General features: G+C 50.1%; 1 protein-coding gene across 1 annotated transcript; it reads left to right on the top strand.

Moving 5' to 3' along the window:
* Nucleotides 1–290: 290 nt before the first annotated feature.
* On the top strand, nucleotides 291–23668 carry LOC129715819 (von Willebrand factor A domain-containing protein 5A-like). The gene is made up of 9 exons (XM_055665688.1): nucleotides 291–400; nucleotides 5835–5884; nucleotides 9000–9202; nucleotides 13144–13366; nucleotides 16650–16816; nucleotides 18641–18755; nucleotides 21082–21248; nucleotides 22561–22649; nucleotides 23440–23668. Exons 2-9 carry the CDS (start codon nucleotides 5842–5844, stop codon nucleotides 23651–23653), a joined length of 1221 nt encoding a protein of 406 aa, XP_055521663.1. The 5' UTR covers nucleotides 291–400; nucleotides 5835–5841; the 3' UTR covers nucleotides 23654–23668.
* The last annotated feature ends 3091 nt before the right edge of the window (nucleotides 23669–26759 follow it).

Here is a 26759-nt window from a genome sequence, read left to right on the forward strand (position 1 = left end):
GGTACATGGATCAGAAAGGTTTATGGGCCAAATGTCCTCCTTTCCTTTACTTTTCACCTGGGTAACCTGTGTGGATTTTTTAAAATTCAGAGCAAGTCAACAGGTGTGGCCAATACTGTACTATGGGACGGAGAGTGTTTGTGGCTCATTTCAAATTGGAATGTACCCAGGCGTATCCCTGTTTGTAAAGAGCTCTGCGGCTTCTATAAGCAAGCTGTGTGTGTGGGGGGGGGGGAGTGGTTGCTGAGGTCGCTAGGTGGCATTTTTGTACCTGGAAGCATCGAAGGGCGAGGCATCACAGATTACGGAAATCTGACATAAAGACGGAACTCACTGCATGCACTCAGTGGGTCCGGCAGCATCAACGGAGAGAGAGAGGAGCTTTGGATAATCGTTTAAGGTCGGTAACCTCGGATCAGAACGTACGCGGAGGTTTAGGCTAATGCTTTTTATCACGAGTACTGAGGTCGTTTCGCTGAGTTTGGTTTATTGTCAAAGACAGACACAAGAAGACACAACAAACTCTCTAGAATTTAGGAGAATGAGAGGGGATCTTATTGAAACTTACAAAATTCTTAAGGGGTTGGACAGGCTAGATGCAGGAAGATTGCTCCCGATGTTGGGGAAGTTCAGGACAAGGGGTCACAGCTTAAGGATAAGGGGGAAATCCTTTAAAACCGAGATGAGAAGAACTTTTTTCACACAGAGAGTGGTGAATCTCTGGAACTCTCTGCCGCAGAGGGTAGTTGAGGCCACAGTTCATTGGCTATATTTAAGAGGGAGTTAGATGTGGCCCTTGTGGCTAAGGGGATCAGGGGGTATGGAGAGAAGGCAGGTACGGGATACTGAGTTGGATGATCAGCCATGATCATATTGAATGGCGGTGCAGGCTCGAAGGGCCGTATGGCCTACTCCTGCACCTAATTTCTATGTTTCTATGTTTCTATGTAAGAAGCTGGAGTAACTCAGCGGGACAGGCGGCATCTCTGGAGAGAAGGAATGGGTGACGTTTCGGATCGAGACCCGTCTTCAGATATTGTCACATGCAGTGGCGGACTAGCCAGGGTGTCAGCTTGCCCGATGGCAAGTGTGGGCCCCTGATGAAGTGATAGCAAGTGGGCCCCTGTTAAATGATAGCATTGTCGTTGTGGGTGGGGCCCCTTTGCCTCCCGGCAACCAATATTTGTCGACCCAGTCCGCCACTAGTCACTACCTCAGCTTTCGAGGCACAGTGAAAAGCTTTTGTTGCGTGCTAACCAGCCAGCGGAAAGACAACACATGATTACAATCGAGCCGGCAACAGTGTGCAGATACATGATACACAAAATAACATGAATAAGGTTTAATACAAGATAAGGTCATGTAAAGCCTGATCAAAGATAATCTGAGGATCTCCAAGGCGGTAGATCTGGTTCTGGTGGGATGGTTCAGTTGCCTGATAACAGCCGGGAGGAAACTATTCCTGGTATTGCGTACAGTTTTGGTCTCCAAATCTGTGGAAGGACATTATGGTGGCAAAAAACAGGAAAGCAGACTATTATCTAAATGGTGAAAGTAGGCATGTAGGTGCAGCAGGCAGTGAAGAAAGCGAATGGTATGTTAGCTTTCATAGCAAAAGGATTTGAGTATAGGAGCAGGGAGGTTCTACTGCAGTTGTACAGGGTCTTGGTGAGACCACACCTGGAGTATTGCGTACAGTTTTGGTCTCCAAATCTGAGGAAGGACATTATTGCCATAAGAGGGAGTGCAGAGACGGTTCACCAGACTGATTCCTGGGATGTCAGGACTGTCTTATGAAGAAAGACTGGATAGACTTGGTTTATACTCTCTAAAATTTAGGAGATTGAGAGGGGATCTTATAGAAACTTACAAAATTCTTAAGGGGTTGGACAGGCTAGATGCAGGAAGATTGTTCCCGATGTTGGGGAAGTCCAGGACAAGGGGTCACAGTTTAAGGATAAGGGGGAAATCCTTTAAAAACCGAGATGAGAGGAACTTTTTTCACACAGAGAGTGGTGAATCTCTGGAACTCTCTGCCACAGAGGGTAGTCGAGGCCACAGTTCGTTGGCTATATTTAAGAGGGAGTTAGATGTGGCCCTTGTGGCTAAGGGGATCAGAGGGTATGGAGAGAAGGCAGGTACGGGATACTGAGTTGGATGATCAGCCATGATCATATTGAATGGCGGTGCAGGCTCGAAGGGCCGAATGGCCTCTACTCCTGCACCTAATGTCTATGTTTCTATGAATCTGGAGGTGTGCGTTTTCACACTTCTTGGCCATTCGGCCCTTCGAGCCTGCACCGCCATTCAATATGATCATGGCTCATCATCCAACTCAGTATCCCGTACCTGCCTTCTCTCCATACCCCCTGATCCCCTTAGCCACAAGGGCCACATCTACCTCTTGTCCGATGGGAGAGGGGAGAGGAGGGGGTGGCCATGGGGTGCGACTGGTCCTTGATGATGCCGCTGGCCTTGTCGGGGTAGCGTGAGGTGTAGATGGAGTCGATAGACGGGAGGTCGGTTTGTGTGATGGTCTGGGCTGCGTCCACAATTGTCTGCAATTCCTTGGACGGAGCTGTTCCCAGATCATGTTTTTGTTGCATCTTTCCGATGGAAAGCGTTCTGTGGCTCATCTGGAGAAGTTGGTGAGAGTGTTTTGGGGACACGCTGAACTTCCCAAGCTTTCTAAGGGAGTAGAGGCATCGGTGTGACCTCTACAGTGAGAAGCTTTGTTTTGCATGCTATTCAAACCAGATCAGATGCACCAGACACAGAGTGTCATACATATCATACATACATACATACGTCACCCATTCCTTCGCTCCATAGATGCTGCCTCACCCGCTGAGTTTCCCCAGCATGTTCACCTACCATACATAGATACAGCTTAGACTCGTACAGTAGGTAATAATAACAATAAATTTTATTTTTGGGCGCCTTTCAGAAATCTCAAGGACACCTTACAGAGATTAACAGGAATAAACAGACATAGACATTAGGTGCAGGCCATTCGGCCCTTCGAGCCTGCACCATTCGCCATTCAATATGATCATGGCTGATCATCCAACTCAGTATCCCATACCTGCCTTCTCTCCATACCCCCTGATCCCTCTAGCCACAAGGGCCACATCTAACTGCCTCTTAAATATAGCCAATGAACTGTGTGGCCTCTGTGGCAGAGAATTCCAGAGGTTCACCACTCTCTGTGTGGGAAAAAAAATGTTTTCCTCATCTCGGTCCTAAAAGATTTTCCCCTTATCCTTAATTGATAATGATTTGACAATAGGATTTGAGTATAACTTTGCCCATTTCACCTTAAAGCTATGCCCTCTCACCTTAAAGCTATGCCCTCTAGTGTCTGATTGTTTTCTTCCATTCAACATTGAGTTTAGTTTAGAGATTCAGCGCAGAAACATAGAAATTAGGTGCAGGAGTAGAGGCCATTCGGCCCTTCGAGCCTGCACCATTCGCCATTCAATATGATCATGGCTGATCATCCAACTCAGTATCCCATACCTGCCTTCTCTCCATACCCCCTGATCCCTTTAGCCACAAGGGCCACATCTAACTCCCTCTTAAATATAGCCAATGAACTGTGTGGCCTCAACTACCTTCTGTGGCAGAGAATTCCAGAGATTCACCACTCTCTATGTTTTCCTCATCTCGGTCCTAAAAGATTTCCCCCTTATCTTTAAACTGTGTGTGGCCCCTTGTCCTGGACTTCCCCAACATTGGGAACAATCTTCCTGCATCTAGCCTGTCCAACCCCTTAAGAATTTTGTACGTTTCTATAAGATCCCCTCTCAATCTCCTAAATTCTAGCGAGTACAAGCCGAGTCTATCCAGTCTTTCTTCATATGAAAGTCCTGCGTCCCAGGAATCAGTCTGGTGAACCTTCTCTGCACTCCCTCTATGGCAAGAAGGTCTTTCCTCAGATTTGGAGACCAAAACTGTACGCAATACTCCAGGTGTGGTCTCACCAAGACCCTGTACAAGTAGAACCTCCCTGCTCCTATACTCAAATCCTTTTGCTATGAATGCTAACATACCATTCGCCTTGTTCACTGCCTGCTGCACCTGCATGCCTACTTTCAATGTTTAAGAAGGAACTGCAGATGCTGGAGAATCGAAGGTACACAAAAAGGCTGGAGAAACTCAGCGGGTGCAGCAGCATCTATGGAGCGAAGGAAATAGGCAACGTTTCGGGCCGAAATCCTTCTTCAGACTACTTTCAATGACTGGTGTACCATGACACCCAGGTCTCGTTGCATCTCCCCTTTTCCTAATCGGCCACCATTCAGATAACAGTCTGCTTTCCTGTTTTTGCCACCAAAGTGGATAACCAGTAGGAGACCAAAACTGTACAAATAAAAAACATATAATCAGAATTCAAACAGGATTCAGTCCAAAAACAAAAAAATCAAAACCACAATGTGAAGAGAGAGCAGGGGCAGCTAAACCGTGCCAGCGTCCACTCTCCCGTCCGACAGCCATCTTGGACACAGACTAACAGGATTACATACAGACAAAAAACAAATCATCCCCCCCACAGTGGATACCACACACAATGTCCAGTCCCCAACCCCAAAGTCAGGCCTATTGAGGCCACCGCAATTGTCTCTACGGAGGCCCGATGTTCCTGGCTGTTCTCACCGGGGGTTCTTGCCGCCGGTAGAGCAAAGGGAAAGGTACAGAAGCTTGAAGCTTATAGACAGAACAGTGGGGTGTTGTCTCATGGCAACAGAGACCTTGGGTTTGATCTTGACTCTGGATGCTGTCTGTGTGGAGTTTGCATGTTCACTCTGTGACCATGCTCCGGCTTCCTCCCACACACCAAGTACGTGAAGGCTTGTAGGTTAATTGGCTTCTGTAAATTGTCCCTAGCGTGTGTAGGATGGGAACCTGGGCTAGCATGGGGCTGGTGTACAGATGATCGATGGTCAATGGGGCCGAAGGGCCTGTTTCCATGCTGCATCTCCAAGTTCCACACAGAGTGTAGACTACATTCCTCAGCAATGTAGCGCAGCAGTGCCATCGCCTTGGCCCACTGTCCGCAATGGGGCAGCGGTGAGTGGGGGAGCACCCTAGCTCATGGAAGGGCCGTCCAGAAGGGGAGGGAGCTGTTCCCGAGCCTGGTGGGGCCAGCATCCAAGCTTCAGTCTCGTCTGCTGGACAGGAGCGGGGAGAAGAGGGAACATGTCTTTGGTTATGTTGTGGAGGGTGGAATCAGACACGGGGAGGGAGAGGGGGAGAGGTGGGGGGGGGGGAGAGAGTGGGGTTAGGGAGGAGGGGGGGAGAGTGGGAGGGGGGGGAAGGGGAAGGGAGGGGGAAGGGGAGGGGGGGAGAGAGAGGGGTGGGGGGATGAGAGGGAGAGGGTGGGGAGTGGGAGGGGAGGGGTAGGGGGAGGGAGAGCGTGGAGAGAGGGACATTGGGGAAGGGGTGGGGGGAGAGAGGGGAGGGGGGGGGAGGAGAGAGAGGAGGGGGGGGGGAGGGAGAGAGAGGAGAGAAGGGAAGGTGGGGGGAGTTGGGAGAGAGGGGGAGGAAGAGGGAGGGGGGGTGGGGAAGTGGAAGAGGGGTAGGGGGGAAGGGGGCGGAGGGTGGAAGAGGGACTCTAGGGGGAAGGGGTTGGGGGAGAGGAGGGTTGGGGGAGAGAGGGATGGGGGTGGGAGGAGGAGGGGGGGGGAGAGGGAGAGGGGTGAGGAGAGGGGGATGGAGGAGAGGGGTGGGGGAGGGGGGAGATGGGGTACCACCTCCAGTTTAAATCCCATTTGGAATATTTTGGAGGACCAACAACCAAACAGTACTCATCATGACTTGTCCTTGCCTTGCAGTGACACCATGGACAGACGATGTGGACTACTCACAGCTGAGAATGCCCCAGGTAAAGAGTCCTCCACCTACACCACAGTTCCTGTCAATGTAGACAGTGGCCATTCGGCCCATCCAGTCCTAGCCAGCACACACAGCATATGAAGAGCGTTTGACAGCACCGGGCCTGTACTCGCTTGAGTTTAAGAGGATGAGGGAGGACCTCATTGAAACCTACCAAGCAGCGAAGGGTGGGAGAGTCTCGGAATGATAATTCCGGTATTTTTATATATCCCATAGTCCATTCAGTGACAACACCGACTAGAATAATGTCAAAATCATCCTTTATTTCACCATGGTGACCAGATTTCTCTGTGCTGCCCTGGGAAGCTCTCCCAGTAGATCAGTAGATCGTTAGAAGTTAGGAGATTGAGGGGGGGGGGGTCTTATAGAAACGTACAAAATTCTTAAGGGGTTGAATTCAACGTTCATGCCATCTGGATGCAAGCAGCCCAGGAGGAATATGAGGTGCTGTTCCTCCAATTTCCGGTGTTGCTCACTCTGGCAATGGAGGAGACCCAGGACAGAGAGGTCGGATTGGGAATGGGAGGGGGAAGGGGGAGTTGAAGAAAGACTAGATATACTCGGCTTGTACTCGCTAGAATTTAGAAGACTGAGGGGGGGGGGGATCTTATAGAAACTTACAAAATTCTTAAGGGGTTGGACAGGCTAGATGCAGGAAGATTGTTCCCGATGTTGGGGAAGTCCAGAACAAGGGGCCACACACACAGTTTAAGGATAAGGGGGAAATCTTTTAGGACCGAGATGAGATGAGAAAAATTTTTTTCACACACAGAGAGTGGTGAATCTGTGGAATTCTCTGCCACAGAAGGTAGTTGAGGCCACACAGTTCATTGGCTATATTTAAGAGGGAGTTAGATGTGGCCCTTGTGGCTAAAGGGATCAGGGGGTATGGAGAGAAGGCAGGTACGGGATACTGAGTTGGATGATCAGCCATGATCATATTGAATGGCGAATGGTGCAGGCTCGAAGGGCTGAATGGCCTCTACTGCTGCACCTATTGTCTATGTTTCTATGATCATCCAACTCAGTATCCTGTACCTGAAAACAGAAAAATAGAAACATAGAAACATAGACAACAGGCGCAGGAGGAGGGCCATTCGACCCTTCGAGCCAGCACCATTCGCCATTCAATATGATCAAGGCTGATCATCTAGAATCAGTACTCCGTTCCTGCTTTTCCCCATATTCCTTTAGCCCTAAGAACTAAATCCAACTCTCTTGAAAACATCCAGTGAACTGGCCTCCTTTGCCCTCTGAGGCAGATAATTCCACAGATTCATCTTGGTGTCAAAGGATTTCCCCCTTATCCTTAAACTGTGTGACCCCTTGTCCTGGACTTCCCCAACATCGGGAACAATCTTCCTGCATCTAGCTTGTCCAACCCCTTAAGAATTTTGTAGGTTTCTATAAGATCCCCTCTCAATCTCCTAAATTCTAGCGAGTACAAGCCGAGTCTATCCAGTCTTTCTTCATATGCAAGTCTTGACATCCCAGTTCCTTGTTTCTACATTTTCCCAGAGGCAGCATCGTAATATGAAAATTCTGCAAACTGGGATGACGTACAGTGGGAATGGGTGGGAAGAGATGGTCCCATTGGGATTGTGTGCAGTGGGAATAAATGGGAAGGGATCGGGTCCATTGGATTTGTAGGAATGAATGGGAAGAGTTAGATCTATTGGGATTGTATACAGTGGGAGTAAATGGAAACCATTGGGATTCTAGATGGGGTGGGAAGGAATGGGATCCTTTGGGATGTGGACAGTGGCAGTGACTGGGAAGGGATGGGATCCTTTGGGATGTGGACAGTGGCAGTGACTGGGAAGGGATGGGATCCTTTGGGATGTGGACAGTGGCAGTGACTGGGAAGGGATGGGATCCATTGGGATTGTAAGCAGTGGGAATAAATGGGAAGAGATGGGGTCCATTGGGAATGTGGATAGTTGGAATAAATGGAAAAGGATGAGATCTGTTGGGATTGTGTTCAGTGAGGGAGAATGGGAAGTAGTCTGGTCCATTGGGATTCTGGATGGTGGGAAGGGATGAGGTCCGTTGAGATTGTGTGCAGTGGGAGAGAATGGGAAGGGATGGGGTCCATTGGGAATGTGGACAGTGGGAATAAATGGGAAGAGGTTAGATCCATTGAGACTGGATCGACAGAGTCTACAGAGTGATTTAGGCCATTTGGGAGAATGGGCTGAAAGATGGCAGATGGAGTTTAATGCTGATAAGTGTGAGGTGCTACACCTTGGCAGGACAAATCAAAATAGGACGTACATGGTAAATGGTAGGGAATTGAAGAATACAGTTGAACAGAGGGATCTGGGAATAACCGTGCATAGTTCCTTGAAGGTGGAATCTCATATAGATAGGGTGGTAAAGAAAGCTTTTGGTATGCTAGCCTTTATAAATCAGAGCATTGAGTATAGAAGCAGGGATGTAATGTTAAAATTGTACAAGGCATTGGTGAGACCAAATCTGGAGTATGGTGTACAATTTTGGTCGCCCAATTATAGGAAGGATGTCAACAAAATTGAGAGAGTACAGAGGAGATTTACTAGAATGTTGCCTGGGTTTCAACAACTAAGTTACAGAGGAAGGTTGAATAAGTTAGGTCTTTATTCTCTGGAGCGCAGAAGGTTAAGGGGGGACTTGATAGAGGTCTTTAAAATGATGAGAGGGATAGACAGAGTTGACGTGGAAAAGCTTTTCCCACTGAGAGTAGGGAAGATTCAAACAAGAGGACATGACTTGAGAATTAAGGGACAGAAGTTTAGGGGTAACATGAGGGGGAACTTCTTTACTCAGAGAGTGGTGGCGGTGTGGAATGAGCTTCCAGTGGAAGTAGTGGAGGCAGGTTCGTTGGTATCATTTAAAAATAAATTGGATAGGCATATGGATGAGAAGGGAATGGAGGGTTATGGTATGAGTGCAGGCAGGTGGGACTAAGGGAGAATAAGTGTTCGGCACGGACTAGAAGGGCCGAGATGGCCTGTTTCCGTGCTGTAATGGTTATATGGTTATTGTGTGTGGCAGTAGTGAATGGGAAACGGTGGGGTCCATTGGAACTCCCCCCCCTCACCTTATTGCCCTCTCCCCTGTGACAGTGCCTCTCAAGGGTATCTCCGTCCACCTGGAGGTGAAGGGCTTTGTGGCCGACCTCTCCGCCAGCCTGGAGTATGTTAACGAGGAGCTTGACCCCCTGGAGGCCATGTTTGTCTTCCCCATGGACAGCGACTCTGCCGTCTACCACTTCCAGGCGCAGGTGGGAGGCAAGACCATCGTGGCCTCCTTGAAGGAGAAGGAGCAGGTGAGAGGTCAGCCGGACCACGGGCTCGGAGGTCGGAGGTCGGAGGGGAGGCGATGTGATGGCAGGGGAGGGTGTGGTTGCATGATATCCCTTTCACATGACGTGGGGTCGGGTCGGGGGGGTGGGGTGGGGGACTCCTGGAGATACATAGAACAGTACACCACAGAAACAGGCCATTCAGCCCACAATGACTGTGCCAGACATGACGTCGAGCATTCAGCTCCGTTTATTTCATTGTACCGAGGTGCAGTGAAAGTCTAACCAGTCAACAGAAAGACAATACATGATTACAATCCATCCGTTTATAGTTGCTATTGAGGGAGTGCAGCGTAGGTTTACAGGTTAATTCCCGGGATGGCGGGACTGTCATATGCTGAGAGAACGGAGCGGCTGGGCTTGTACACTCTGTGGAGTTTAGAAGGATGATGTCAGGATCAACACTTATCTACACACACATAATCCATATCCCTCCTTTCCCTGCATAGCCATGTGTCTATTCAAATGTCACTAACGTATTGGGTTGCCTGGGTTTCATGCCTGGGTTTCAACAACTAAGTTACAGAGAAAGGTTGAATAAGTTAGGTCTTTATTCTCTGGAGCGCAGAAGGTTAAGGGGGGACTTGATAGAGGTCTTTAAAACGATGAGAGGGATAGACAGAGTTGACGTGGACAAGCTTTTCCCTTTGAGAATAGGGAAGATTCAAACAAGAGGACATGATTTCAGAATTAAGGGACAGAAGTTTAGGAGTAACATGAGGGGGAACTTCTTTACTCAGAGAGTGGTGGCGGTGTGGAATGAACTTCCAGTGGAAGTGGTGGAGGCAGGTTCGTTGGTATCATTTAAAAATAAATTGGATAGGCATATGGATGAGAAGGGAATGGAGGGTTATGGTATGAGTGCAGGCAGGTGGGACTAAGGGGAAAAAATTTGTTCGGCACGGACTTGTAGGGCCGAGATGGCCTGTTTCCGTGCTGTACTGGTTATATGGTTATATCTGCCTATTACCACCAACCCAATAGTGTGTTCCAGGAACTGACTGTCCTCTGTGTAACAAAAGGTGCCCTCCCCCCACCTAACTCATTTAAACTTTGCCCCTCTCACCTTAAAGCTATGCCCTCTAGTGTCTGATTGTTTTCTTCCATTCAACATTGAGTTTAGTTTAGAGATTCAGCGCAGAAACATAGAAACATAGACAATAGGTGCAGGAGTAGAGGCCATTCGGCCCTTCGAGCCTGCACCATTCGCATTCAATATGATCATGGCTGATCATCCAACTCAGTATCCCGTACCTGCCTTCTCTCCATACCCTCTGATCCCTTTAGCCACAAGGGCCACATCTAACTCCCTCTTAAATATAGCCAATGAACTGTGTGGCCTCAACTACCTTCTGTGGCAGAGAGTTCCAGAGATTCACCACTCTCTGTGTGAAAAAAGTTCTTCTCATCTCGGTTTTAAAGGATTTCCCCCTTATCCTTAAGCTGTGACCCCCTTGTCCTGGACTTCCCTAACATCGGGAACAATCTTCCTGCATCTAGCTCTGTCCAACCCCTTAAGAATTTTGTAAGTTTCTATAAGATCCCCTCTTAATCTCCTAAATTCTAGAGAGTATAAACCAAGTCTATCCAGTCTTTCTGCATAAGACAGTCCTGACATCCCAGGAATCAGTCTGGTGAACCTTCTCTGCACTCCCTCTATGGCAATAATGTCCTTCCTCAGATTTGGAGACCAAAACTGTACGCAATACTCCAGGTGTGGTCTCATCAAGACCCTGTACAACTGCAGTAGAACCTCCCTGCTCCTATACTCAAATCCTTTTGCTATGAAAGCTAACATACCATTCGCTTTCTTCACTGCCTGCTGCACCTGCATGCCTACCTTCAATGACTGGTGTACCATGACACCCAGGTCTCGTTGCATCTCCCCTTTTCCTAGTCGGCCACCATTTAGATAATAGTCTGCTTTCCTGTTTTTTGCCCTTCAGCCCACCGAGTCCATGCTAACCCCTCCCCTCCCATGTACACTATCCTACACACACTGGGAACAATTTCTAATCCTGCTTGTCCTTGTACATCAGTCAATGAAAGTAAGCATGCACGTACAGCAGGCAGTGAAGAAAGCGAATGGAATGTAGACCTTTATATCAAGGGGAGTTGAGTATCAGAGGAATGAGGTCCTTCTACATTTGTACAGGGCCCTGGTGAGACCGCACCTGGAGTATTGTGTGCAGTTTTAGTTCCCCTAATTTGAGGAAGGACATTCTTGCTATTGAGGGAGTGCAGCGTAGGTTCACCAGGTTAATTCCCGGGATGGCGGGACTGTCATATGCTGAGAGAATGGAGCGGCTGGGCTTGTACACTCTGTGGAGTTTAGAAGGATGAGGGGAGATCTTATTGGGGGAGTTGGGGGAGACCAGATCCAGGGGCCACACACACAGTTTAAGAATAAGGGGTCGGCCATTTAGAACGGAGATGAAGAAACAATTTTTCTCACACAGAGAGTTGTGAGTCTGTGGAATTCTCTGCCTCAGAGGGCGGTGGAGGCCGGTTCTCTGGATACTTTCAAGAGAGAGCTAGATATGGCTCTTAGAGATAGAGAAGTCAGGGGATATGGGGAGAAGGCAGGGATGGGATACTCAATCTGAAGAAGGGTTTCGGCCCGAAACATAGAAACATATAAATTAGGTGCAGGAGTAGAGGCCATTCGGCCCTTCGAGCCTGCACCATTCGCCATTCAATATGATCATGGCTGATCATCCAACTCAGTATCCTGTACCTGCCTTCTCTCCATACCCCCTGATCGCTTTAGCCACAAGGGCCACATCTAACTCCCTGTTAAATATAGCCAATGAACTGTGCCTCAACTACCCTCTGCGGCAGAGAGTTCCAGAGATTCACCACTCTCTGTGTGAAAAAGGTTCTTCTCATCTCGGTTTTAAAAGATTTCCCCCTTATCCTTAAGCTGTGACCCCTTGTCCTGGACTTCCCCAACATCGGGAGCAATCTTCCTGCATCTAGCCTGTCCAACCCCTTAAAAATTTTGTAAGTTTCTATAAGATCCCCTCTCAATCTCCTAAATTCTAGAGAGTATAAACCAAGTCTATCCAGTCTTTCTTCATAAGACAGACAACCAATCATCTCGGTTTTAAAACGTCATGTGTGTGTATATATTTATATCATGGTATATGGACACACTGATCTGTTCTGTAGTCAATGTTCTACTATGTTCTGTTGTGCTGAAACAAAGCAAGAATTTCATTGTCCTACACAGGGACACATGACAATAAACTCCCTCGAACTTGAACGAAAGTCGACCACACCAACGTGCCTTAGGTACACAAAAAAGCTGGAGTAACTCAGCGGGTGCAGCAGCATCTATGGAGTGAAGGAAATAGGCAACGTTTCGGGCCGAAACCCGGAAGGGTTTCGGCCCGAAACGTTACCTATTTCCTTTGAGTTTTGTCCCGAAATGTTGCCTATTTCCTTTGAGTTTCGTCCCGAAACGTTGCCTATTTCCTTTGAGTTTCGTCCCGAAACGTTGCCTATTTCCTTTGAGTTTCGTCCCGAAACGTTACCTATTTCCTTTGAGTTTCGTCCCGAAACGTTACCTATTTCCTTTGAGTTTCGTCCCGAAACGTTGCCTATTTCCTTTGAGTTTCGTCCCGAAACGTTGCCTATTTCCTTTGAGTTTCGTCCCGAAACGTTGCCTATTTCCTTCGCTCCATAGATGCTGCTGTACCCGCTGAGTTTCTCCAGCAATTTTGTGTACCTTCGATCTTCCAGCATCTGCAGTTCCTTCTTGAATACTGAATTGGATGATCAGCCATGATCATATTGAATGGCGGTGCTGGTGCAGGCTCGAAGGGCCGAATGGCCTCTACTCCTGCACCTATGTTTCTATGTGTGTGTGTGTGTAACCAGAACTGTCTCACCGGCACCCACAGGCCAAGGATGATTACGATGATGCCATCTCGTCGGGACGTCAGGCCTTCCTGCTCCACGAGGACGAGAGCAGCAGTGACGTCTTCAGATGCAGCGTGGGCAATCTGCCGCCCGGGGACAAGGTCACCGTCTCCTTCCGTCTGGTCCAGGAGTTGCCGCTCGAGGCCGACGGGGCTGTCAGATTCACCCTGCCCGCTGTGCTCAACCCTCGCTACACTCCCGCAGGTGAGGCAGCCCGCCCCTGGGGAACCCCCCCCCCTCTCACCCCAACTCCCCCAGACCAACCGGGCGTTCCCAAGGAGTTGGACAGGCTAGATGCAGGAAGGTTGTTCCCGATGTTGGGGAAGTCCAGAACAAGGGGCCACACACAGTTTATAGAAAAAGGGGGAAATCTTTTAGGACCGAGATGAGAATTTATTTTCACACACAGAGAGGGTGGTGAATCTGTGGAACTCTCTGCCACAGAAGGTAGTTGAGGCCACACAGTTGGAGAAACTGCTAGAGTCAGTTATTAAATTGCTAGAGTCAGTTAATAAAGATGGGATAGCAGCACATTTGGAAAGTGGTGAAATCATTGGACAAAGTCAGCATGGATTTACGAAAGGTAAATCATGTCTGACGAATCTTATAGAATTTTTCGAGGATGTAACTAGTAGCGTGGATAGGGGAGAACCAGTGGATGTGGTGTATCTGGACTTCCAGAAGGCTTTCGACAAGGTCCCACATAAGAAATTAGTATACAAACTTAAAGCACATGGCATTGGGGGTTCAGTATTGATGTGGATAGAGAACTGGCTGGCAAAAGGAAGCAAAGAGTAGGAGTAAACGGGTCCTTTTCACAATGGCAGGCAGTGACTAGTGGGGTACCCCAAGGCTCAGTACTGGGACCCCAGCTATTTACAATATATATTAATGATCTGGATGAGGGAATTGAAGGCAATATCTCCAAGTTTGCGGATGACACTAAGCTGGGGGGGCAGTGTTAGCTGTGAGGAGGATGCTAGGAGACTGCAGGGTGACTTGGATAGGCTGGGTGAGTGGGCAAAGTTTTGGCAGATGCAGTATAATGTGGATAAATGTGAGGTTATCCATTTTGGTGGCAAAAAACAGGAAAGCAGACTATTATCTAAAGGTGGTCCGATTGGTGGGAAAGGGGGAGATGCAGCGAGACCTGGGTGTCATGGTACACCAGTCATTGAAGGTAGGCATGCAGGTGCCAGAAATGAGCCCAGCAGGCAGTAAAGAAAGCGAATGGTATGTTAGCTTTCATTGCAAAAAAGATTTGAGTATAGGAGCAGAGAGGTTCTACTGCAGTTGTACAGGGTCTTGGTGAGACCACACCTGGAGTATTGCGTACAGTTTTGGCCTCCAAATCTGAGGAAGGACATTATTGCCATAGAGGGAGTGCAGAGACGGTTCACCAGACTGATTCCTGGGATGTCAGGACTGTCTTATGAAGAAAGACTGGATAGACTTGGTTTATACTCTCTAGAATTTAGAAGATTGAGAGGGGATCCTATAGAAACTTACAAAATTCTTAGGGGGTTGGACAGGCTAGATGCAGGAAGATTGTTCCCGATGTTGGGGAAGTCCAGGACAAGGGGTCACAGCTTCAGGATAAAGGGGAAATCCTTTAAAACCGAGATGAGAAGAACTTTTTTCACGCAGAGAGTGGTGAATCTCTGGAACTCTCTGCCACAGAGGGTAGTTGAGGCCAGTTCATTGGCTATATTTAAGAGGGAGTTAGATGTGGCCCTTGTGGCTAAGGGGATCAGGGGGTATGGAGAGAAGGCAGGTGCGGGATACTGAGTTGGATGATCAGCCATGATCATATTGAATGGCGGTGCAGGCTCGAGGGGCCGAATGGCCTACTCTTGCACCTAATTTCTATGTTTCTATGTTTCTATGTCTCCTAATCTGAGGAAAGACATTCTTGCCATAGAGGGAGTACAGAGAAGGTTCACCAGACTGATTCCTGGGATGTCAGGACTGTCTTTTGAAGAAAGACTGGATAGACTTGGTTTGTACTCTCTAGAATTTAGGAGATTGAGAGGGGATCTTATAGAAACTTACAAAATTCTTAAGGGGTTGGGCAGGCTAGATGCAGGAAGATTGCTCCCGATGTTGGGGAAGTCCAGGACAAGGGGTCACAGCTTAAGGATAAGGGGGAAAATCCTTTAAAACCGAGATGAGAAGAACTTTTTTCACACAGAGAGTGGTGAATCTCTGGAACTCTCTGCCGCAGGAGGTAGTTGAGGCCACACAGTTCATTGGCTATATTTAAGAGGGAGTTAGATGTGGCCCTTGTGGCTAAAGGGATCAGAGGGTATGGAGAGAAGGCAGGTACGGGATACTGATTTGGATGATCAGCCATGATCATGTTGAATGGCGGTGCAGGCTCGAAGGGCCGAATGGCCTCTACTCCTGCACCTATTTTCTATGTTTCTATGTTTTGTTGATAAAGTTGGCTTTTTATTAATTTGTTGATCGTTTGTTTGTAAAACTGCCAACGTCGGCAGTCTTTGATTGTGTTAATTTGTATCTTTATTTTTATTTTTTGAATAGAAACATAGAAACATAGACAATAGGTGCAGGAGTAGAGGCCATTCGGCCCTTCGAGCCTGCACCGCCATTCAATATGATCATGGCTGATCATCCAACTCAGTATCCTGTCCCTGCCTTCTCTCCATACCCCCTGATCCCTTTAGCCACAAGGGCCACATCTAACTCCCTCTTAAATATAGCCAATGAACTGTGTGGCCTCAACTACCTTCTGTGGCAGAGAATTCCACAGATTCACCACTCTCTGTGTGAAAAAAGTTTTCCTCATCTCGGTCCTAAAAGATTTCCCCCTTATCCTTAAACTGTGGCCCCTTGTTCTGGACTTCCCCAACATCGGGAACAATCTTCCTGCATCTAGCCTGTCCAACCCATTAAGAATTTAGTAAGTTTCTATAAAATCCCCTCTCAATCTTCTAAATTCTAGCGAGTATAAACCACGTCTATCCAGTCTTTCTTCATATGAAAGTCCTGACATCCCAGGAATCAGTCTGGTGAACCTTCTCTGCACTCCCTCTACGGCAAGAATGTCTTTCCTCAGATTAGGAGACCAAAACTGTACGCAATACTCCAGGTGTGGTCTCACCAAGACCCTGTACAACTGCAGTAGAACCTCCCTGCTCCTATACTCAAATCCTCTTGTTATGAATGCTAACATACCATTCGCTTTCTTCACTGCCTGCTGCACCTGCATGCATACTTTTAATGACTGGTGCACCATGACACCCAGGTCTCGCTGCATCTCCCCTTTTCCTAATCGGCCACCATTTAGATAATAGTCTGCTTTCCTGTTTTTGCCACCAAAGTGAATAAAAGTATTTGTATAATTTAAAAAAAGGACAGGGTCAGACACAGGGTCAGATGCTCCACCCCCCCCCTATACAGGATCAGACACAGGGTCAGATGCACCGCCCCCCCATTCTAACCGGACTGCCTTTAACTCTTCCAGGTACGCAAGGTCCCAAAATCACCAGCGCCTCTGCCCCTGTGGACAAGCTGCCCTACACCTTGCAGCTTGAGGCTGACTTCCACAACTCTCTTGGCATCTCACGGGTCCAGTCCAATTGCGGGGTTACACCTGTAGAGTTCCTGAACCCGGAGAAAACGTCAGCCAAGGTAAGGCACGTTAGTGTTTAAGAAGGAACTGCAGATGCTGGAGAATCGAAGGTTACACAAAAAAGCTGGAGAAACTCAGCGGGTGCAGCAGCATCTATGGAGCGAAGGAAATAGGCAACAACGTTACCTATTTCCTTTGAGTTTCGTCCCGAAACGTTGCCTATTTCCTTTGAGTTTCGTCCCGAAACGTTACCTATTTCCTTTGAGTTTCGTCCCGAAACGTTGCCTTTTTCCTTTGAGTTTGAAGCTCTTGACCCTTTAGAGATACAGCGTGGAAACGGGCCCAACGTGTTCACGCCGAGCAGCGATCCACGCACGCTAACACTATCGTACACGCACTATTCTGCATCAAAACTACAGCTAATTAGCTGACAAATCTGTACGTCTTTGGAGGGGCTTGGAGGAAACTGGAGCACCCGGAGAAAACCCACGCAGGTCACGGGGTGAATGTACAAACCCCGTACAGGCGGTACCCCATCGTCAGGGTGGAACCCGGGTCCCTGGCGCTGCACCACAGATTCACATCCATATCATTAACGGGACAGTGGTCAGATAGAGGAGAGACGGGAGCAACTAACTGAGGGGCTTATCGTCAGAAGCAGAGGCTTTTATCAAAGAAAGCCCCACCTCAGTACACACAGTCTGAAAGTCAGCGTGTAGGTACAGCAGGCAGTGAAGAAAGCCAATGGCATGTTGGCCTTCATAAGGATAAGGGGGAAATCCTTTAAAACCGAGATGAGAAGAACTTTTTTTCACACAGAGAGTGGGTGAATCTCTGGAACTCTCTGCCACAGAGGGTAGTTGAGGCCAGTTCATTGGCTATATTTAAGAGGGAGTTAGATGTGGCCCTTGTGGCTAAGGGGATCAGGGGGTATGGAGAGAAGGCAGGTACGGGATACTGAGTTAGATGATCAGCCATGATCATATTGAATGGCGGTGCAGGCTCGAAGGGCCGAATGGCCTACTCCTGCACCTAATTTCTATGTTTCTATGTTTCTATGTTTCTATAACAAGGGGAGTTGAGTACAGGAGCAAAGAGGCCCTTCTGCAGTTGTACAGGACCACACCTGGAGTATTGTGTGCAGTTTTGGTCCCCAAATTTGAGGAAGGACATTCGTGCTATTGAGGGAGCCCAGCGTAGGTTCACCAGGTTAATTCCCGGGAAGGCGGGACTGTCGTATGCTGAGAGAATGGAGCGGCTGGGCTTGTGCACTCTGTGGAGTTTAGAAGGATGAGAGGGGATCTCATTGAACCATATAAGATTGTTAAGGGTTTGGACATGCTAGAGGCAGGAAACATGTTCCCGATGTTGGGGGAGTCCAGAACCAGGGGCCACACACAGTTTAAGAATAAGGGGGCGGCCATTTAGAACGGAGACGAGGAAACACTTTTTCACACAGAGAGTGGTGAGTCTGTGGAATTCTCTGCCTCAGAGGGAGGTGGAGGCCGGTTCTCTGGATACTTTCAAGAGGATACAATGCATTTCGTTGTCTCTGTACTGTACACTGACAATGACAATTAAAATTGAATCTGAATTTCAATCTGAATCTGACGAGAGAGCTAGATAGGGCTCTTAAAGATAGCGGAGTCAGGGGATATGGGGAGAAGGCAGGAACGGGGTACTGATTGGGGATGATCAACCATGATCACATTGAATGGCGGTGCTGGCTCGAGGGGGCCGAATGGCCTCTACTCCTGCACCTGTTGTCTATTGTCCCTCTCTCTCCCAGGGGGGATATCTGCACACTGACCCATTTGGCCCTTTGGCCCATCTCTCTCTCTCTCCCTGTGTTATCTCACTCTGTGTTGCGATCTCCCCTCCAGCTCTCTCTGGCAGACGGACACGGCTTTGACAGGGATGTGGAGTTCCTGATCTACTGCGACAAGATTCATGAGCCCAGCGCGGTTGTCGAGGGGGGCCTGGAGACGGCTGCCCAAGGTGGGTGGGGCAGAACGTGGGGGGGGGGGGGGAGGGGCTGTGTCTTGTCGTCAAGTCAAGTCACATTGAACTATACAGCACATTTAATAAACAAGTCTCGTTGGCCAAAGTGCTTTCCATTTGTTATAAGACTAGCACAACAACGCAGACTACATACATATACACATATAGCCCTCACTCAGGTGGACGTCAGGAAAGGCTTGAGAGTAAAGATGAGTTTTTAGTCTCGACTTAAAGGAGTCGATGGAGGGGGCAGTTCTGATGGGGAGAGGGATGCTGCTGTTCCACAGTCTAGGAGCTGCAACCGCAAAGGTGCGGTCGGTCGCCCCTGAGCTTATGCCTAGACCGCGGGATGTTCAGCAGCCCCAAGTCGGCCGATCTGAGGGGCCTGGAGGTGGTGCGGTGGGTGAGCAGACTTTTGATGGAGGAGGGGGCAGGACCAGCCCATTGAGGGCTTTGTAGACATGGAGGAGGGTCTTGAAATGTATTCGGAACCGCACAGGGAGCCAGTGGAGAGAGGCCAGGATCGGGGTGATGTGGTCCCTTTTTCGGGTGCCCGTCAGGAGTCTCGCTGCGGCGTTTTGGACCAGTTGCAGGCGGGACTGGGAAAGATTGGCTGATGTATAGAAGCTGGGATGTAATGTTAAAATTGTACAAGGCATTGGTGAGGCCAATTCTGGAGTATGGTGTACAATTTTGGTCGCCCAATTATAGGAAGGATGTCAACAAAATAGAGAGAGTACAGAGGAGATTTACTAGAATGTTGCCTGGGTTTCAGCAACTAAGTTACAGAGATAGTTTGAATAAGTTAGGTCTTTATTCTCTGGAGCGCAGAAGATTAAGGGGGGACTTGATAGAGGTCTTTAAAATGATGAGAGGGATAGACAGAGTTGACGTGGACAAGCTTTTCCCACTGAGAGTAGGGAAGATTCAAACAAGAGGACATGACTTGAGAATTAAGGGACTGAAGTTTAGGGGTAACATGAGGGGGAACTTCTTTACTCAGAGAGTGGTGGCTGTGTGGAATGAGCTTCCAGTGAAGGTGGTGGAGGTAGGTTCGTTTTTATCATTTAAAAATAAATTGGATAGTTATATGGACGGGAAGGGAATGGAGGGTTATGGTCTGAGCGCAGGTAGATGGGACTAGGGGAGATTATGTGTTTGGCACGGACTAGAAGGGTCAAGATGGCCTGTTTCCGTGCTGTAATTGTTATATGGTTATATGGCTATGCCTGTGTAGAGGGAGTTGCAGTAATCGAGGCGGGAAGAGATGAAGATGTGGACGATTTTTTCCAGGTCATCAAACTGGAGGAATTGTTTTAGTCCGAAGCTGGAAGAAGCTAGCTTTTACCACGGCATTGACTTGTTTGTCAAATTTCAATGCTGAAAGGGTGGTGTTGATATCCCCTGGGGTGTGTGGGCCCCATTATGTGGTCCTTTGTACCCTGGGTCTGGTCTCTGTCCTGCTGTGGGGAGTTGATGTGCAGTGGGCCCAGCTTGCAGTGGGTCCGAAGAAGGGTCTCGACCCAAAACGTCACCCATTCCTTCTCTCCAGTAATGCTGCCTGTCCCGCTGAGTTACTCCAGCTAGTTTGTGCCTGTTTCTGAAAGAGAAGTTGGTGTCTTTTTGGTCCCCAAATTTGAGGAAGGACATTATTGCCACAGAGCCCTGGTGAGACCACACCTGGAGTATTGTGTGCAGTTTTGGTCTCTAAATTTGAGGAAGGACATTCTTGCCATTGAGGAAGTGCAGCGTAGGTTCACCAGGTTAATTCCCGGGATGGCGGGACTGTCATATGCTGAGAGAGTGGAGCGGCTGGGCTTGTACACTCTGGAGTTTAGAAGGATGAGAGGGGATCTTATGGAAACATATAAAATTCTTAAGGGATTGGACAGTCTAGATGCAGGAAAAACATTCCCGATGTTGGGGGGGGGAGTCCGGAACCAGGGGTCACACACAGTTTAAGAATAAGGGGTCGGCCATTTAGGACTGAGATGAGGAAAAACTTTTTCACCCAGAGAGTTGTGAAATCTCTGCCACAGACGGCGGTGGAGGCCGATTCACTGTTTGTTTTCAAGGGAGAGTTCGATTTAGCTCTTGGGGCTAACGGAATCAAGGGATATGGGGAGAAAGCAGGAACGGGGAACTGATTGTGGATGATCAGCCGTGATCACATTGAATGGGCGGTGCTGGGGTTAAGGGCCGAATGGCCGACTCCTGCACCTATTTTTCTATGTTTGCATGTCTTGGTACCAGATTACAAGGTTCTCAGTCTCTTGACCTGTCTGTCTCTCTGCATGTCTCTCTCTGCCTTGCCTTCCCACAGGGACCCTGATGGGTGAGGCTGCAGTTATGGTGAATCTCTTCCCCAGTTTTTCCCAGACTGCGTCCAATGCCTCGGTGGGGGAGTTTATTTTCCTGATGGACCGTTCGGGAAGCATGGGATCGCAGATGTCCCAGGAGGACAAGAGGCCCCGCATAGAGTGTGCCAGGGTAAGTCTGGACAGGGCCCCGCGGTGGGGGGGGGGGATCAGGGACGTATCGCATCAACCCATAGAGCCAGGACCAAATCTGGGTCCCCAGCGCAGCAAGGCAGCAGCTCTACCCGCTGCACCCTCCGTGCCACCCCACAGCGACACAACCTTCAAGATTCAAGATTCAATTTAATTGTCATTTGGACCCCTTGAGGTCCAAACCAAATGCCGTTTCTGCAGCCATACATTACAAACAAATAGACCCAAGACACAACATAATTTACATAAACATCTATCACATCGCTGTGATGGAAGGCCAAAAAAACTTATCTCTCCACTGCACTCCCCCTCATCCCCCCCCCCCCCCCCGATGTCAGAGTCAAAGTCAAAGCCCCCGGCTGGCGATGGCGATTGTCCCGCGGCCATTAAAGCCACGCCGGGTGGTGCGAGGTCGCACACCGGGTTCTTGGTGTTAGAGCCCCCGGCGTGCGCTCGCAGAGTCCCGCGGCCATTCCAAGCCGCGCGGGGCGGTGATGTCAGGCCCCGCTCCAGGAGCTCTTCAACCCCGCAACTCGGGCAGGAGAAGTCACCGTCGCGAGAGCCCTGAAAAGCGGTCTCCCTCCAGGGACCCGCGGGCTCCCGGTGCTGCCGTCCGCCAGACCCGCAGTTGCAGCCTCCGAATCTCCGGAGGTCGGGCCGCAGCAGCAGCAGCGCTCCACCACCGCTCCACCCGCTCTGGACTCGGCCAGCTCCGCGACGGTGACGGTGAGTCGTCGGCACCAGAGTCCCCGGTCTCTTCCTGTTGGAGGCCGCTCCTCGTTGCAGCCCCAACGATAACGGAGAACCGACGAGAAAAGGTCGGGTCTCCCGTGCAGGGAGAGATTTAAAAGTTACCCCCCCCCCCCTCCCCACCCCACCCCCACCCCCCCACACACACACCCCCAACAAAAAATAACAAAAACTACATAAAACACAGACAGAAAATATGATAAAACGCGGACAGACTGCAGAGGCCGCTGCTGACCAGAGTCGCGCCGCCCACCGGCCTCCCTCTTAAATATAGCCAATGAACTGTGTGGCCTCAACTACCTTCTGTGGCAGAGAATTCCACAGATTCACCACCCTCTGTGTGTGTGTGAAAAAAAATGTTTTTCTCGTCTCGGTCCTAAAAGATTTCCCCCTTATCCTTAAACTGTGTGTGACCCCCCCTTGTTCTGGAATGGGATGGGATCTCATCTCCCCCCGGATCCGGGCATCAGCCTCCGGCAGAGCGGTGGGAATGCTGGAATGCCGCGGAGCCTGATCGCCGACTTGTGTTCCCTCTCCCGCAGGAAACGCTGCTCCTGCTCGTCAAGAGCCTTCCCATGGGATGCTACTTCAACATTTACGGATTTGGGAGCAGCTTTGCGTCGTTCTTCCCGTGAGTTTTCATCCCCGAGTCAGGAAGCTGCGGCCCCTCCTGTACGATCCTAACCGCCACAGCCCGTGCCCGGAATTCCCCACCCCACACACACACACACCTCTTCCCACTCTCACTCTCTGTCTCTCTCTCTCTGTCACTCAAGATTCAAGATTCAAGATTCAAGATTCAATTTAATGGTCATTTGGACCCCTTGAGGTCCAAACGAAATGCCGTTTCTGCAGCCATACATTACAAACAAATAGACCCAAGACACAACATAATTTACATAAACATCCATCACATCGCTGTGATGGAAGGCCAAAAAAACTTATCTCTCCACTGCACTCTCCTCCCCCCCCCCGATGTCCCCCCCCGATGTCAAAGTCAAAGCCCCCGGCTGGCGATGGCGATTGTCCCGCGGCCATTAAAGCCACGCCGGGTGGTGCGAGGTCGCACACCGGGTCTCTGTCTCTCTCTCTGTCTCACTGTCTGTCTCTCTCTCTCTCTCACTCTCTCTCTCTCTCTCTTCTCTCTCTCTCTCTCTCTCTTTCTCTGTCTCTGTCTTCCTCTCTCACTCTCTCTCTCCTCTCTCTCTCTCTCTCTCTCTCTCTCTCTCTCTCTCTCTCTCTCTCTCTCTCTCTCTCTCTCTCTCTCTTCTCTCTCTCTCTCTCTCTCTCTCTCTCTCTCACTCTCTCACTCTCTCTCTCTCTGTCTCTCTCCCTCTGTCTCTCTCTCTGTCTCTCTCTCTGTCTCTCTGCGTGAGGCCCGGTTTGACCGCCCTGTTGTGTGGGACCGTCTCCCCGTGCAGGACCAGCGTGGAGTACACGCAGAGCTCCACGCAGGAGGCCCTGGACAAGCTGAAGACCGTCAGTGCCGACATGGGGGGCACGGAGATACTGCAGCCCCTCTCCGCCATCTACAGAACCGCCCGTGGCACTGGGCACCCCCCGACAGGTAACGCAGGGGTCACAGGTCAAGCCCAACAGGTAACGGGGGGGTCACAGGTCACCCCCGACAGGTAACGCAGGGGTCACAGGTCACCCTGACAGGTAACGCAGGGGTCACAGGTCACGCCCGACACAGGGCACCCCGACAGGTAACAGAGGGGTCACAGGTCACCCCCGACACAGGGCACCCCCGACAGGTAACGTGGGGTCACAGGTCAAACCCGACAGGTAACGGAGGGGTCACAGGGAACCCCCGACACAGGCACCCCCGACAGGTAACGGGGGGGTCACAGGTCACCCCCGACAGGTAACGGAGGGGTCACAGGTCCCACCCCGACACGGGCACCCCCGACAGGTAACGGAGGGGTTTCACAGGTCAACCCGACAGGTAAAGGTCACTGACATACAGGAGGTCACAGGTCACCTCCCACGACAGTAACGGAGGGGTCACAGGTCACTCCCGACAGGTAACGGAGGGGTCACAGGTCACTCCCGACACGGGCACCCCCCCGACAGGTAACGGGGGGGTCCACAGGTCACTCCCGACAGGTAACGGAGGAGGTCACAGGTCACCCCCGACGGGTAACATGGTGGGGTGCGGAGGGGATAGGGGAGAGGCTTGAGGTGGGGGCATACTTCGGTCGGGAGAGAGGGGAACGGAATGAGGCTTGCAGGGAGCCACAGAGCGGGAATGAGGGGCTGTGTAACGGATGGGAGGAGGTGAGGGAAGGGGGCGGGGAAGGAGGGAAACGAGGGAGGGAGTGGAGAGGCAGGTGACGATGGATGACGGCGGGAGGGAGAGAGGGAGAGGGATGAAAAAGTGGGGAGAATCAGAGACAGATGGGATGAGAGAGGGAGGGAGAGATGGAATGAGAGAGGGATAGAGAGATGGGATGAGAGTGGGAGGGAGAGAGAGATGGGATGAGTGGGATAGAGAGATGGGATGAGAGGGAGAGAGAGATGGGATGAGAGAGGGAGGGAGAGAGAGATGGGATGAGAGAGGGATAGAGAGAGGGAGGGAGAGAGAGATGGGATGAGAGGATGGGATGAGAGAGGGATAGAGAGATGGGATGAGAGAGGGAGGGAGAGAGAGATGGGAGATTGAGTGGGAGGGAGAGAGATGGGATGGGAGGGAGAGAAGGATGGGAAAAAAGGGAGAGAGGGGGAAGAGATGGGAGAGAGGGAGGAGAGAGAGATGGGATGAGGGAGAGAGAGAGATAAGAGAGAGAAAGATGAGAGAGATAGAGAATGAGAGGATGAAGGACTGAAGTGAGAGAGGGATAGAGGAGAGGGATGAGAGGGGAGAGAGATGGAGAGAGAGAGAGAGATGGGAGAGAGAGATGGGAGAAGAAGATGAGGATGAGATGAGAGAGGGAGAGGAGATAGGATGGGAGGGAGAGAGATGGGATGAGATGAGAGGAGAGAGAGATGGAAGAGAAGGGAGAGAGGGGATGGGAAGAGAGAGGGAGAAAGAGATGAAGAGAGGGAGAGAGATGGGATGAGAGGGAGGGAGAGATGGGAGGAGAGAGGGATAGAGAGAGGGAGAGAGAGATGAGAGAGAGAGAGGGGATAGAGAGGGGGGGAGAGAGGGAGAGAGGGAGAGAGAGAGGGAGAGAAGAGGGGGAGAAGGACAGAGAGAGGAGAGGGAGAGAAAGACAGAGGAGGGAGGAGAGAGAGAATGAGAGAAAGGGGGAGAGAGAGAAGGGAGGGAGAGAGAGATAGAGAGAGAGAGAGAGAGAGGGAGAGAGAGGGAGGAGAGGGAGGGAGAGAGAGAGAGAGAGAGAGAATTAGGGAGAGAAGGAGGGAGAGAATGAGGTTGAGTCGAGTTTAATGTCCTGTGTATCGAGGTACAGTGAAAAGCCTTTGTCGCGCGCTAACCAGCCAGCGGCAAAACACAGGATTACAATCGAGCCTGTACAATCCACAGCGTACAGATACACGATAAGGGAATCACGTTTAGGGCAAGGTAAACATAGACACATAGACAATAGGTGCAGGAGTAGAGGCCATTCGGCCCTTCGAGCCTGCACCATTCGCCATTCAATATGATCATGGCTGATCATCCAACTCATTATCCTGTACCTGCCTTCTCTCCATACCCCCTGATCCCTTTAGCCACAAGGGCCACATCTAACTCCCTCTTAAATATAGCCAATGAACTGGCCTCGACTACCTTCTGTGGCAGAGAATTCCAGAGATTCACCCACTCTCTGGGTGTGAAAAAAGTTTTCCTCATCTCGGTCCTAAAAGATTTCCCCCCTTATCCTTAAACTGTTGTGTGTGTGGCCCCTTGTCCTGGACTTCCCCAACATCGGGAACAATCTTCCTGCATCTAGCCTGTCCAACCCCTCAAGAATTTTGTAAGTTTCTATAAGATCCCCCCCCCCCCTCTCAATCTTCTAAATTCTTGCGAGTACAAGCCGAGTCTATCCAGTCTTTCTTCATATGAAAGTCCTGACATCCCAGGAATCAGTCTGGTGAACCTTCTCTGCACTCCCTCTATGGCAATAATGTCCTTCCTCAGATTTGGAGACCAAAACTGCACGCAATACTCCAGGTGTGGTCTCACCAAGACCCTGTACAACTGCAGTAGAACCTCCCTGCTCCTAGACTCAAATCCTCTATGGCAAGAATGTCTTTCCTCAGATTAGGAGACCAAAACTGTACGGAATACTCCAGGTGTGGTCTCACCAAGACCCTGTACAACTACGGTAGAACCTCCCTGCTCTTATACTCAAATCCTTTTGCTATGAATGCTGACATACCATTCATGATAAGGGAATCACGTTTAGGCCAAGGTAACGCCAGCAAAGACCGATCAAGGATAGTCCCAGGGTCTCCAATGAGGTAGATAGTAGCTCAGGACCGCTCTCTGGTTGTGGTAGGACGGTTCAGTTGCCTGATCACAGCCGGGAAGAAACTGCCCCTGAATCTGGAGGTGGTGTGTGTGTTACACACATCTGTATATCTTGCCCCGACGGGAGAGGGGAGAAGAGGGAGTGGCCTGGGGGTGAGACTGGTCCTTGATGAGAAGGTTTTGTACGGGGGGTGGGGTGTGGGGGGGGGGGAGGAGGGGTTCTCACCCAGGGAGGGGTGGGGACTGGGGGAGTCTAGACAGAAGCTTACACTCTCGCTCTCCCGCGATGCCGAACATTTCCGGGGTGGGGGTGGGAGAAGGGGC

Source organism: Leucoraja erinacea, unplaced genomic scaffold (genome assembly GCF_028641065.1).
Source record: "Leucoraja erinacea ecotype New England unplaced genomic scaffold, Leri_hhj_1 Leri_1432S, whole genome shotgun sequence".
NCBI classification, from domain to species: Eukaryota; Metazoa; Chordata; class Chondrichthyes; order Rajiformes; family Rajidae; genus Leucoraja; species Leucoraja erinaceus.

What these genes read in the sequence shown, in the direction of transcription:
- LOC129715819 (XM_055665688.1), top strand. Translation starts at nt 5,842, where the DNA reads ATGGACAGACGATGTGGACTACTCACAGCTGAGAATGCCCCAG. An exon ending in CACAGCTGAGAATGCCCCAG is followed by an intron (nt 5,885 to 8,999) that starts GTAAAGAGTCCT and finishes CCCCTGTGACAG; the next exon opens with TGCCTCTCAAGGGTATCTCC. An exon ending in CCTGGAGACGGCTGCCCAAG is followed by an intron (nt 18,756 to 21,081) that starts GTGGGTGGGGCA and finishes GCCTTCCCACAG; the next exon opens with GGACCCTGATGGGTGAGGCT.